The following is a 14,204-nucleotide window of genomic DNA, read 5'->3' on the forward strand; positions in this document are numbered from 1 at the left end:
TAGAAGAGGGAAGTAGAGAAGAGAAAAAAAGTGGGAGGTAAGATGGCGAATAGGAAGATAATGTGAAGGGAATAAAGAGAAATAGGGCTAGAACAATGAAGAGGGAGAGAATGAAAACATAAAAGAAAGAAATTAGAGAAAAGGGTGAGATAGGAAGAAAATATGGGGAAAAGACGAGAAAGAGAAGAAAATTACAACAGAATGAGTAAATAGAATAGAAAAAACACGGAGAGATCAGGAAGTAAAAAAAGAGGAGTAAAATAAGGCGAATTGCAAGAATACGAAGAAAGATAAGACGGAGAAGCAAAACACGTTAATGAAAGTGTTACCAACCCATGAATCGTCAAGCAACTACACGCGTCTTGGCTTGGTGACTGGAAGGTGTTGTTAGGAAGTGTGATGGTGCTGCACGGGCGTGTGGGCGGCGGGACACGCGAGCCAGGATATGACGCACCTACTTCCGCGTAACACTGGGTTATGGGAAGGAATTATTGAGGTGCAGGGAGGGTGAGTCAGCCCGGCAACAGATTCGAAGCCAGGTGTGCCCGCGCCCCGCCTCAGTTCCTCAGTCTCGGCGCGCTGGTCACGCCGACTCGAGGCTGTCACGGGGCGCTGGTTCGCTGCCGTTCGGGAAGTCACTCTGTCTGGCCGCTGGTCGGTCGTCCCTTCCCTTCACCTTCTTGTCACCTCTTCGTCTCGCCTTGCCTGTCACTACACCTCGTCTTCGTCGTTTAATCAAACCGGTCTCGTCTTGTTTCGTCTCACCAAACACCAACAGATCCTCGTCTTCTCGTCTCGTCCTACCAGTTACTGTCTCGTCTCGTGTCAGCAGTCACCTCAACACCTCGTCTCGCTTCATCAGTCACTAACACCTCCCAGCTTCATCACTTACCAGTAACCAAGCTATAGCACCTCAAGGAAATGGTTATCAAGTAGATTTTTCCCTGTTGGTAGTGTATTATGAAAGTCACCCCTACAAGTTTGAAGTGCGTTTTCTACTCTTCTAATGCTTTCATTAGCAATTCAAAGTAGTAAGGGATAAAAACTAACAACGTTTCTTTACCTCAACTTCTTATATCGAAAAGACTGGACTGGAAATTGAGAGGAGAAAGGATTGAATGTACGGTCACTCGCCTTTCATTGAAACTAGAACATAGAAGAGAGAGAGGATAAAGAATTAATTGAGTCATGCTTCAGTGATCGAAAGTAAAAGATTTGAAGCAAGACAGTAACTTTACCTCAGTTTTCAATACTTAACTTGCAATAAAGACTAACACGTGACTGGAAAGGAAAGAGTGAAGGGAAAAAAAAAAAAACTAAACTGAAAGCCATGCAGTAGTTATCAATCTGGAAAAAAGAAAAAAAAATATGTGTTCTGCAAGAATGTAGAAAACTCGTGGTTGGAAGAAAGATAAAGAAGAGATAGAATAAAAAGAGTCCAAAGTCTTAAACTAGTGATCGACTTGAAAACAGCCTCCTTGACAAGAGACACGAGCAAGGAACGTATGTGATGCACATACATAAACTACTAGGTGCCTGAGAAGAGAATTGAGCTAGAAGTCTTACACCATTGATTGACGTGAAACCTGAACTCTTGAAAACTAAAGTATACCTCTTTTACAAGAGACAGACAGAACATCAATACGTGAGCAACTTGTGTAGCTCATGTCCTCGTGGCGGCCGTGAATGTGTGAATGTGCAGTCTTTACGTGAAGAGAAGTGATCCGGCCTTCTTGAAAGTGTGGTGAGCCGTGGAGCGTGAGTTGCTGATGTACTTGGGTTTTGATTATGAAGTGGCAGTAGAAATAATTATGTTTTTCTTACGTTCAGTATTTATTTGCTTACATAATTTTTATCTTTTAGTCTCCTTTTTTTTTTTTTTTTAATTTCTATCCCTCACTGTATTGGTATTATTCTATCCCCATTTCTTTCTCATACAATCAATGTTCCCTTTCTCTTTCTTTAATGTTCATGCCTTATTGGATTGTCCTAGTTTTCTCCATTTTTCCCTTTTATCCTTCATGTATAATCGATTGGAAGCGGATCTACACCATTTCTACTTACCATAGTCATCCCCAGTCACCTTATACCACGGTTGAGCTGAGCAAGTCTCATTTCCTCGCTTTTCCCTCTCACACACCCAACATCTTTCAATGTCAGGCGGTCTTACATCATTCCTACATTGTCACCATCTCCACTCCTATATTTCTGCCATGGCCGAGCTGAACAAGTCTCATTCCCTCTCTTTTTCCTCCAACAGACCTAGTAACCTCCAATGTCAAGCGGTCCTTCACCATTCCCACATACCATAAGTAACCCCTATCACCGTCTCCACCCCAGACTTCTGCCATGGCCGAGCTGAACAAGAGCCTCACTGCAATGGACTGGCTGCCGCGCCTCAACGCTCGGGGCACGCTGGCGGGAGGTTTGTGGCTAGACGGGATTACTGACACTCCCGAGATGGTGCAGGCTGATTCCTCCACGCCCCCTTCCCCGCCCGTCAATGGCAAGCCGCCCTACAGGTGATTAGATGTTCATTTATGCACGTCTTATTTGTTTCTGATACCGTTTAAGCCTTGTTAATTTCTCTGAAGGTTTTATTTGATTTTCGACTGGAATTGTTTGTTTAGTTTAGTGTTTTTTTTTTTTTTTTGTGTGCTATTTTGATATTTTGGATGTTACAGGATTTTTTAACATCTCTGTTGCTTTTTAAACATTACAGTCTTTCTTTTTTTAGGTATTTTCAACGTCAGTTACTTTTGTTATTTTTTTTACATTACAGTAACTTTTTGATATCACACTCGATCTATTTTCTTAATATTACAGAATTCTTTACAACATCCAAGGTCTTTTCTCAACATCAGTAACTCTATATATATATATATATATATATATATATATATATATATATATATATATATATATATATATATATATATATATATATATATATATATATATATATATATATATATATATATATATATATATATATATATATATATATATATATATATATATATATATATATATATATATATATATATATATATATATATATCACATTCCAGTCTTTTTTAATATTTTTGAACATCAATAACTATCTGAATATTACTCAACATCAGTCACCAATTGTGAGTGAGTGAGAGCGGTTGAACCACCATCTAATTTCAACACATTTTGGCAAAACTGTTCCGAGGAAACATTTTAATTTATATCAGTTTGAAGGAAATGAAGCAGGAAGATAAAAACAATGGGTCACATGTGGAGTTCATTGAGTCTCGCCCCAGCTAGAGGGGTGGCAGGGACGGGACCAGGGGCCGTTTGTGTGGCTCCTGCCTAGTGGTCAGCCTGCTCCAGTGTACGCAGACCTTCACGTTACTCGTGCACCGCGTGTGCCTGGTGGGGTTCTGAGCCTGCTGCTAAGGTTAGGTTAGGTAGGGTAGGGTAGATTAGGTTAGGTTAAGGTTAAGCTTAAGTTGGGTTAAGGTTAGGTTAAGTTTAGGTTAGGTCTTTCACTCTTTCCATCTCAACCGTATCATTATAACTAGTACAGTAAACTGAATCACTTTGGTCCCATTAATAAGGTTCTCAAAAGTGTTTCTATTGATGATAATGAAGAAATGTTGTTACTCTGTCACTACAACCACAGGAAATTTAGAATAGATAAATTCATGAAATTATGAGTCAACATATAAAAATAACTAAATAAACAAATAAATAGGAATGTAGATGAAATACAGAAAAAAATGAAAAAAAAAATAAAAATGACTAACAGAAATACAAAATAAGAAACCTAAATGCCACACTTGAAAACAGTTTTACAATAACCTTCAGATTACAATACCATTTGGAGCCCTTTTAAAGGTAACTTTCGTTTTATCCTAGCACTCTTGCTGCACCGTTTGCAAGAAGTGTTGCCCTAACCCTCCCTCCCCTCCCCTTCGTCTTCCTCTTCCCCTCCCGTTTCTTAGCTCTCCCCTTCACTTCTCCTTCAGCAAACCCTTTTCCCGTTCTTGTTTCAGAGTTGTTTTTATATTTGAAAAGTTTTCATGGGTGAACACACACACACACACACACACACACACACACACACACACACACACACACACACACACACACACAAAAAAAAAAAAAAAAAAAAAAAAAAAAAAGAGAGAGAGAGAGAGAGAGAGAGAGAGAGAGAGAGAGAGAGAGAGAGAGAGAGAGAGAGTAGTAATAGTAGGAGAAGAAGAAGGGACGGATCAGAAGAGTTTGAATGTGAGAATCGCTTTTTTAGGTCAGAGATGACACTCCTGTCTTGCTTTTTACATTTTTGAACTCCAGAAATTATTTGAACATCGCCGAATATAACTCACCTCTTGAACTTGACAATCAGCCTCAAGTGTGACAAATGAAGTGGTCAGCGTATTCAGGACTAGTGGCAAGGGTTATAGTATGGCCGTGAATTCAGTGTCGTATTTGGATCTGGATGGGCGTGTGGGTGTATGACTCACAGGAAGGAGGAGGAGGGAGGAAGAGAGCTGGAGGAGGACAAATCGATGCCTTCCACACAACCTTCACGAGCTTCTTTCATAATTGAGTACCTTGTCTCGGTTTCTGGGTATACCTGGCGGTGACCTATAGGCCCACTAATTACGTGAATGGTAGAGGTGTTGACACGCTCCCACGCTTCTCGCACCATCACGCTATCCCTCCTCCACCGACTTACAGTTACTCGGTACTGGGAGATGGTATTCATGTCATTTAGGCGGCAAAACAGATCAGCGTTAGTGCAAATAGACTTCAGGACGTTTACTGCTCCAGATAATTGGTACTCAAAACACTTGGTCCTCAAAATGTAGTTAGACGTCTGGACTACAGGCATCGTGAAGGCACCATGTGGATCCATACACGCACCAGTATAACCTTTGCCAACCCATCCACTGCTTAACAACATCCACCCATCCACTCAATTACTCAACCATATCTATCCACTCACATCCATCCAGCAACAGTCATAACTCCATCCATTTATCCACTGACTCGCGTTCATACATCCATCCACCCATTTCCATTAACACATCTCTCCAAGTATCCACTCAACCACATCCGTCCATTCACCGACCGGACACTACCTACAGGCCCACTCGCCCATCCATCCACCTGTCTCTTGCCTACTAACCCACCCACTCACACTCTCACATTCATCATCCCACCCACTCTCACCAAAACTGCGTCCACCTACCAACTCATCCATCCTACCGTCCATTGCACAGTGAGCTTACCCATTTACAAGTACAACCACCATTTATCCTTCCACCACACACGAAAGTATTTTTTTATTCAGAATATGTAATAGAATCTTGTCGGGTTTCGTTTTCGTTCTCAATATTATTATCTTTTTGTAGTGCCATACATAAAAGTTACAAATGGTTGTTATTTTTCCTTTAATGCTACTGAGTTCAGAAATATTTTTCATATTTACTGTATTAGTTGAAAAACTTGGCAAGTCAGAAAATGTAGTGCATACCAGTCCACCTTGGATGATTCTGGGCTTGTCCCTCCCTCTCCTCCTCCCTCTGACTATTTCATGTCTACAATTAAAATTCTTCGTAACGATGTTTTCCATGCCCTCGCTGGCCTAAACCCTCGGAAGGCTTATGGTCCTGATGGGGTACCTCCTATTGTTCTCAAAACTGTGCTTCCGTGCTTGCACCTTGCCTGGCCAAACTCTTTCAACTTTGTCTATCTACTTCTACCTTTCCTTCCTGCTGGAAGTTTGCCTACATTCAGCCTGTTCCTAAAAAGGGTGACCGTTCTAATCCTCAAACTACCGTCCTATAGCTTTAATCTCTTGCTTGTCTAAAGTTTTTGAATCTATCCTGAATAGGAAGATTCTCAAACATCTGTCACTTCACAATCTTCTGTCTGATCGCCAGTATGGCTTCCGTCAAGGTCGCTCTACTGGTGATCTTCTGGCTTTCCTTACTGAGTCTTGGTCATCCTCTTTTAGAGATTTCGGTGAAACTTTTGCTGTAGCGTTAGACATATCAAAAGCTTTTGATAGAGTCTGGCATAAAGCTTTGATTTCAAAACTGCCCTCCTACGGCTTCTATCCTTCTCTCTGCAACTTTATCTCAAGTTTCCTTTCTGACCGTTCTATTGCTGCTGTGGTAGACGGCCACTGTTCTTCTCCTAAATCTATTAATAGTGGTGTTCCTCAGGGTTCTGTCCTGTCACCCACTCTCTTTCTATTATTCATTAATGACCTTCTTAACCAAACTTCTTGCCCTATCCACTCCTACGCTGATGATACCACCCTACATCTTTCCACGTCCTTTCAGAGACGACCAACCCTTCAGGAAGTCAACAGATCACGCAGGGACGCCACAGAACGCCTGACTTCCGATCTTTCTAAGATTTCCGATTGGGGCAGAGAAAATCTAGTAGTTTTCAATGCCTCAAAACTCAATTCCTCCATCTATCAACTCGACACAACCTTCCAGACAACTATCCCTCTTCTTCAATGACACTCAACTGTCTCCTCTTCCACAATGAATATCCTCGGTCTGTCCTTTGCTCATAATCTTAACTGGAAACTTCACATCTCATCTCTTGCTAAAACAGCTTCTATGAAGTTAGGTGTTCTGAGGCGTCTCCGCCAGTTTTTCTCACCCCTCCAACTGCTTACTCTGTACAAGGGCCTTATCCGCCCTTGTATGGAGTACTCTTCGCATGTTTGGGGGTTCCAGTCACACAGTTTTACTAGATAGGGTGGAATCTAAAGCTTTTCGTCTCATCAACTCCCCTCCTCTGACTAACTGTCTTCAGCCTCTTTCTCACCGCCGAAATGTTGCATCTCTTTCTATCTTTTATCGCTATTTTCATGCTAACTGCTCTACTGATCTTGCTAACTGCATGCCTTCCCGTCCTACGGCCTCGCTGCACAAGGCTTTCTTCTTCCTCTGGTCCCTATTCTGTCCAACTCTCTAACGCAAGAGTTAACCAGTACTCTCAATCATTCATCCCTTTCACTGGTAAACTCTGGAACTCCCTCCCTGCATCTGTATTTCCGACTTCCTACAACTTGTCTTGTTTTAAGAGGTAGGTATCGAGGCATTTGCCCCCCAATTTTGGCTGACGCTTTACCACTTTTTAGAGAGCCAGCACTCAAGTGGGCGTTTTTTAATATTTTCTTTTTTTTGCCCTTGACTGGCTCCCTCCCCTACATAAAAGAAAAAAGTGGAATCTTTCTTCTCACGATTTTTTTAATGAATACCGGGATGAATGGATGTGTGTGAGGGATTGTAGTAGTAGTAGTAGCAGTAGTAGTAGTAGTAGTAGTAGTAGTAGTAGTAGTAGTAGTAGTAGTAGTAGTAGTAGTAGTAGCAGCAGCAGCAGCAGTAGTAGTAGTAGTAGTAGTAGTAGTAGTAGTAGTAGTAGTAGTAGTAGTAGTAGCTGTTGCTGTTTTGTTTTGTTGTTGTTGTTGTTGTTGTTGTTGTTGTTGTAGCAGCATCATTATCATTATCATTGGTATCACGAGTGCATGCAAAAGTAGGAAGAAGAGTACGGTGGCGGTGGTTGTTTAGGAATCGTTTGTCTGACTGCAGGAGTGCCAGTTTTTAAACAGCTGGCTGGAGTATGAGGTCAAGGGCGGTGAGGGCATGTGAAGGGCCAAACATGATCATGACCACGCGCTTCTGCATTCTCTCTGGCCCTCTCTTTGCGTTGTACTGAGGTTCGACGACCAGGCTGGCCATGTGTGTGTGTGTGTGTGTGTGTGTGTGTGTGTGTGTGTGTGTGTGTGTGTGTGTTTCAATATCACCTGATGGTCACCGAGTCAACCTTCCCATTACGGAACGAGCTCAAAGCTCATAGACCTGATCTTCGGGTAGGACTGAGACCACACCACACTACACACACCAGGAAAGCGAAGCCACAACCCCTCGAATTGCATCCCTTACCTACTTGCTGCTAAGTGAACAGGGGCTACACATTAAGAGGATTGCCCATTTGCCTTGTCGCGCCCGGGATTCGAATCTGGGCCCTCTCGGCTGTGAGCCGACTGTGCTAACCACTACACTACGTGTGTGTGTGTGTGTGTGTGTGTGTGTGTGTGTGTGTGTGTGTGTGTGTGTGTGTGTGTGTGTGTGTTTGAATGAGTAATCTATTGAATGAAGGAAGGAGTGAATAAAGAAATGAACGAGGCATAACTGAAGGGACGTCATATCAAACTTTTCTGTCAAATTTCAGGAGTTACGTATCAAAATACATTTATTAAGAAAACTTCCAGCCAAGGTCAAGGAGATGGGGAGATGATATTATGTAGACTATGGCTACGACGGCAGTGACGTCATCGGAAGCAGTGGTAGTAGTAGTAGTAGTAATAATAGTGGTACTAGTAGTAGTAGTAATAATAATAGTAGTAGTAGTAGTAGTAGTAGTAGTAGTAGTAAATAACATCGTTTAGTATAAATATGAAAAGAAAAACGCCTTTTTTCGATTCCCATCTTTTGAGTGTTAAAAGAAAAAGTGAACCTAGCACTCGTAAATAATTATATAAACCATACAAACCATACAAAATCTAATTTAACATTATCATTTCTTCCCTTCGTCAGACCTATCAACCGTCGAATAACTTGACATTAATCCTTTCCATCGTCAGCTACGCCAACCCTTAACAAAATACGTTACATTATTATTTCCTTTCCAAATTAAACTTTTTAGCTATTTTTCTTTGACAAAATAAACTAACCATCATCATTTATTCCCTCCGTCAGCTACGCCAACCTCATCACGCTGGCCATCAACAGCAGCAGCCGCAGGAAGATGACCCTGGCGGAGATCTATCACTGGATCATGGACAACTTCTCCTACTACCGCCAGGCGCCTGTCGGGTGGAAGGTGAGCGAGTACCGCCTCTCGCCTCCCATACCAGAGTGCTTAAGCGTTCCCAATCTAACTGAAGTATTTATTAGATTGGTTGAAATACTTTTTTCTATCTGATTTTTTTTTTTTTTTATCTTATAGTTTTTGATAGAGTTAGAATGATTTCAAATGTTCCAAAGGATCAGTATAGTAATGTAAGTGTTTGAATCCCGCCAGAACTCAGTGCGTCACAACCTGTCCCTCAACAAGTGTTTCAAGAAGGTGCCGCGGACCAAGGATGACCCGGGCAAGGGTTCCTACTGGGCCATCGACGCCACCCACACAGCGGACGAGGCGGCCAATAAACGGAAGAAACAGCCATGCCCGAGAGTGAGTCGAGCGTTGAGTGTGTAGGTCCGGTTAGGTTAGGTTAATTTATCTATACCATTTCATCCCAATGCCACGTAATGTAACATATCTTAACGAAGCTAATCTAACTAATTTATGCTAAGCTACTGTATTAACATGATCTATTTTTCTATAGTGAAGTTTCAGTATTCTAATCTAACTCATTCTAGCTTAATCCAGCCTAACTTAAAGTAATTTTTTGCATGATGTAAGTTACTCATTTGATCAAGAACTCTAACATGTATCATAGGATTACCAAGGTTACTGTATAACTTCTCAGATTACTATAAACTGCTAAAACGACTAAGGAAGTATACAAGTAAGCAAGACTCCTTTACCACAGTTCAACCCGTATCTGGCCCACACGCTGACCAACACGGCAAGAACCACCACTCTCTCCATGAGTGCCACCAACACGGGACTCAATACCGTTATTCCTGTCACCGCCACGCCACTGCAAGACCGTGACCTCAAGACTAGCATCCAGATGATCAACCCCTGGAGCCACAGCGCCCGCGTGGACCACTGGGCGCAGACAACACACCTCTGGAACGCTTCGCAGGAGGGTGAGTGGTGTGAGACGGGCTTTGGTGACTGATTCTGAAGCACTTCTGAGCCGCATATCCACGTCTATTGTTTAAGTAAAACGAATTCTGAATAAAGTTGTTTTTGTGATTCTAGTGACAGATTAACGAAGTTTCCATATTATCAACAGGGGAACCTGAGAAACTATCTTAAGAATCTCTTTAATCATTTGTGATTTTTTTTTAAATAGTCGTAATGAGAGAGCGAAGCGTTTCAGGATACATGGTTTTATGAGTGACTTTGCATAGCTATAATTAAAAGCAAGAGAGTTTAAGAAAGTCATTGAGAATAGTTAAGACTATCAAGTTGACTTCGAACAGTTTGGGCATCTTTCTTAGGTTTGGTATTATTGTTATCACTATCATATTTCAACTTTCATAGGCCAACACGAGTGTTCCCGTTGCAGGAGTGTTATTGGACGGCGTGACGGGGACCAACGCGCCCGTCAGTCTCTCCATGGGCATGGGGGAGAGTGAGTGTGCGCCTCGGGACTCCTCGGTGGACGGTATCACCATGAAGGACTGCGACCTACTGCTGCTCAGTAACCTCACCCCGGAGCTGCTCAGGGAATACGCCGCCCCACTCATTCCGCAGAACGCTGGAGGCGCCAACCCGAACCAGAGCGTGCCCAGTGTGCTGCCTCTGTCCCGCCCCATGCCCATGCCTTCGTCCGCCCCCACGGCCATCCCTGCCCCCATGACCCCCACGAGGACTTCCCCAGCGACGTCACACTCCTGCCCCTCCAGACCTCCGGAGAGACCCTGGAGACACTGATGGCGGATCCCCTCATGATATCCAATAGTGTGCCTCCTGATGACGTGCTTAGGTCTCCCCAGCAGGCCAGCACACCCGGGGAGCTTCCTCTGGATGGCAGCTTCAGTCTGAGCGGCCATAGTGACTGTGGGGACAGCTCAGCGTCTCTGTCTCTCTCTGCACACAGCCAGACAGTCAGCGCCGCCAGTCACGGTTCTGGTGGAACTGTGACCATCATGAGGAGGGAGCCAGCGGTAGCCAGTCCCCAGCCGCTATCAGAGCCACTCAGCCGCCTCCTCGCTCCCTTGTCCCCGCCTATTCACGCAGGCGGGGAGGCTGCACCCCCGCCAAACGATGACTGCTTGGAGGGGATGCTGGAACATACGCTAGCGCAGAACATGGAGGCAATTCAGGTGGGACTCATCACAGGCTCAGGTCCCCACTCTGATGACGAGGAGATCACTGACGAATTCAACTGGGATAAGATACTGTAACCTCACCCTCGTTCCTCGCTACCCTGCCCCACTCTATCCCGTCCTTCTCTATCCGACCCCTCTCTTTCCCGCCCCTCTCTACCTGTCTCTTTCTACTCCGCCCCTCGCTACCCGACCCCTCGTTACCCAGCCCCTTGTAATGCAATAACCGTCCTCTTGATCAAGTGTGCCTTGTAACAGACGAACAGTACCACGTACGTACCGTAGATGCTACTTAGGTCAGCGTGAACCACTGCGTCATATAGATGTAACTTTTGGTAAACTAAGATGTACATAGAAGGAATCAAATCAGACAGGGAGATATGGAGGGGATTCTGGGAATGTTTGATGCTGCGCTGCTGATAAAAGGCTGCTTGGCTGCGTGGCGGCGCGTCGGGAGTGTAAAGATAGAGAGGATTTGAGTTTAAGGGCAAGGGTTTATGTTAATATATTGTTTGTTTCTTTTAGGTATTTGTTGGTGTTTATTAGTGTTTTATGTTTTGGTTGAGCTCTCTCTCTCTCTCTCTCTCTCTCTCTCTCTCTCTCTCTCTCTCTCTCTCTCGTTTGCGTATACAAGATATTCTTTTTTGTGTGATTTAACGTGATTTAATGATTTCACCACCACCACCATCATCATCATCATCATCATCATCATCATCATCATCATCATCATCATCACCATCATAATCATCATCATCATCAACTCAATGGCTGGTCCTGGGTTGATATTGTAAATTTAGCGATTCTATTTTTTTTTCTTTTATTTCTTTGCTTCAAGCTTAAAAGATGCCTTTTCTCCTCTTCCCTTGATTTTTTTTTCTATATAGTATTAGAAGAAAAATCTTGGTCCAGAATCTCCCTCCATTCGTACCTGTCGTATTAATTAATTATTTATGTGTAGGTGTTCTGCTCAGGTGAATGAGAAATATTAGCCTACCAGCGTATTACCTTAGTCTCCCAATAAGAATACCTAAGAAAACGGGAGATGTATATAATGATTATCACAAATAATAAGAACTGAGGGACTGTATTCTCAAATGTTTCGTCACCTTATCTTGATTACTTCTAAAGGTCTGTAGCGGAATTTGTTTTTGGTTCTCGAGGGTGTTTTTTTGTGTGTGATTCTGAGTAAGATGTTGAAGTTTTCGAGAGTGTTTTCGTGATTTTTGGCGTTAAATAGAGAAGTTTTAGTGGAAGTTGGGGTTTTCAAAGACAGCTGGAGAGGATTTAATGGAAGTTGGTCGTTTCCAAGGATAGGTTAGTGGTTCTAATGGAAGTTGTTAAGATGTTCAAGGTGTTTTTGTGATACCGATTGCTAAAGAGGTTGTAATATATGTATGTCGTGAAGGTTCTCAAGAGTGTTTTTGTAACTCGTTGGATAGTTTGATGCATGAAAGTTTTTTGGAATTCTATGGATGTTTTTGTGACTGATTTTTGTGACTGGTAATAGCTGAAGAGGCTTTAGCGGTAGCTGATGAGGTTTTCAAGATGTTTTCGTGATTCAGGTAATTGAATAGATTTTATTGGAAGTTGAAGGAATTTGTAGTGGTGCTTGGATGGCTTTTGTGAGTCTGTAACAGGTCTAGTGGAAGTTGTTAGGAGTTTTCAAGAGTGGTTTGATAATTTTGGTTATTGAAGAATGTTTTCGTAGTCTAGTGATCGTTTGACACGGAGTCTGGATCAATAATGCCATAAACATCCCGGGAACCTAAATAATTATCTCCGTAGCCTTTGAAAATAGTCCTATGAGAGAAAGAAACGTTTCAAAATACGGCCTCATTTGTTCTGCTTTCACATATTCCTGGTGACTCTTGATACTGTTACTCCCATTTCTCTTCCTCCTCGTCTCTATACACCCTTCCATGGCGTGTGTTTGACCCACAGATGTGCAGTGCTGTTTGTTTCGTCAGTCCTTTGAACGGCTGCAAAATTTTGTGTGCTTCTGTAGAGAACTAGCTTTCAATTTCTATACACTCCGTCACAGGCTGATAGGAGTGATGAAGCATTATTTTGTTATTATTATTATTATTATTATTATTATTATTATTATTATTATTATTGCACTTGTTTTTACGCAATCGCAGGTTGATTGGAGTAATAAAACGGTGTCCTTTACCATTATTATTACCATTATTATTATTGTTATTATTATTATTATTATTATTATTATTATTATTATTATTATTATTATTATTATTATTATTATTATTATTATTATTATTATTATTATTATTATTATTATTATTATTATTATTATTGGAGTGTCGTTAGCTAGTCATTACCGAGTAATTCTTGATTAATAGGTAGTCAATCCCGCCTCTACAGCCTATTGTCTAGTGCTGGCGGAGGAACCAAGTTGATAGCTTGGAGGATGAAAGCTGAAGAGGTGTTTGCTCATTCTCTAAGAAGTTCCAAGTATTAATTGGTAGACCGAACCCATGTGCCTAATGTCGTGTGCCTTGTTCCAAATAAATATATGACATGTTAGTAGTTTCTTCTTTCTCTCTTGTTCACTCTTATGTAGATGGATGTTTAATACTCTCTCTCTCTCTCTCTCTCTCTCTCTCTCTCTCTCTCTCTCGTTAGATAGCTTTTCCAACTCTGACATCATCTTTGTTACTGTCGTGTGTGTGTGTGTGTGTGTGTGTGTCACATTATCCTGATAGACCACATCGGAAACAGCTCAGAGTGAAGCAAGCTCCCCACACCTGGTAATGCTTGGAGAATGATAACGGTGGAGCATGACAAAGAGATGTGCGACCCCTGCTTTCCCCGCCCTGTAGGTATTTCCTTTCCCTGTGCGCTTCCTGTGTCTGGAGAACGTGTGTGTGTGTGTGTGGGCGCTTTAAAACCCAATACGGAGAATATGACGTATTAATTTATGGTTTCTAATTTACGTATTTATATCTATACTTCAAAATCACTTTGAATATGCTAGATATGAGATGTGGTGTTAATAAATTTACTTTTAAGATAGTTTGAGGTCTGAGCGAATTATGAATGATCATTGGCAACAACTATTGCCTGACGGATGCTGCCGCTGGCTGGGTGGTGATCATTATTCTCTCAAACCTGCCACAGACACTGTTCTCATGAGCCCAATATAATTATATCAACATACAAACTTATGCATAC

The 14,204-nt window shown here is 42.2% G+C and overlaps 1 protein-coding gene across 1 annotated transcript in view; it reads left to right on the plus strand.

Moving 5' to 3' along the window:
* Positions 1 to 11,624, plus strand: part of LOC123512357 (forkhead box protein O3-like) — a 32,588-nt gene extending 20,964 nt beyond the window's left edge. The window contains 6 exon segments of the mRNA XM_045268715.1: positions 2,341 to 2,522; positions 8,763 to 8,886; positions 9,088 to 9,240; positions 9,602 to 9,824; positions 10,250 to 10,563; positions 10,566 to 11,624. Of these exon segments, the coding sequence (XP_045124650.1) occupies positions 2,350 to 2,522; positions 8,763 to 8,886; positions 9,088 to 9,240; positions 9,602 to 9,824; positions 10,250 to 10,563; positions 10,566 to 11,090 (1,512 nt within the window). The 5' untranslated portion in view covers positions 2,341 to 2,349 and the 3' untranslated portion in view covers positions 11,091 to 11,624.
* The last annotated feature ends 2,580 nt before the right edge of the window (positions 11,625 to 14,204 follow it).

This window comes from Portunus trituberculatus, chromosome 33 (genome assembly GCF_017591435.1).
Source record: "Portunus trituberculatus isolate SZX2019 chromosome 33, ASM1759143v1, whole genome shotgun sequence".
Lineage (NCBI taxonomy): Eukaryota > Metazoa > Arthropoda > Malacostraca > Decapoda > Portunidae > Portunus > Portunus trituberculatus.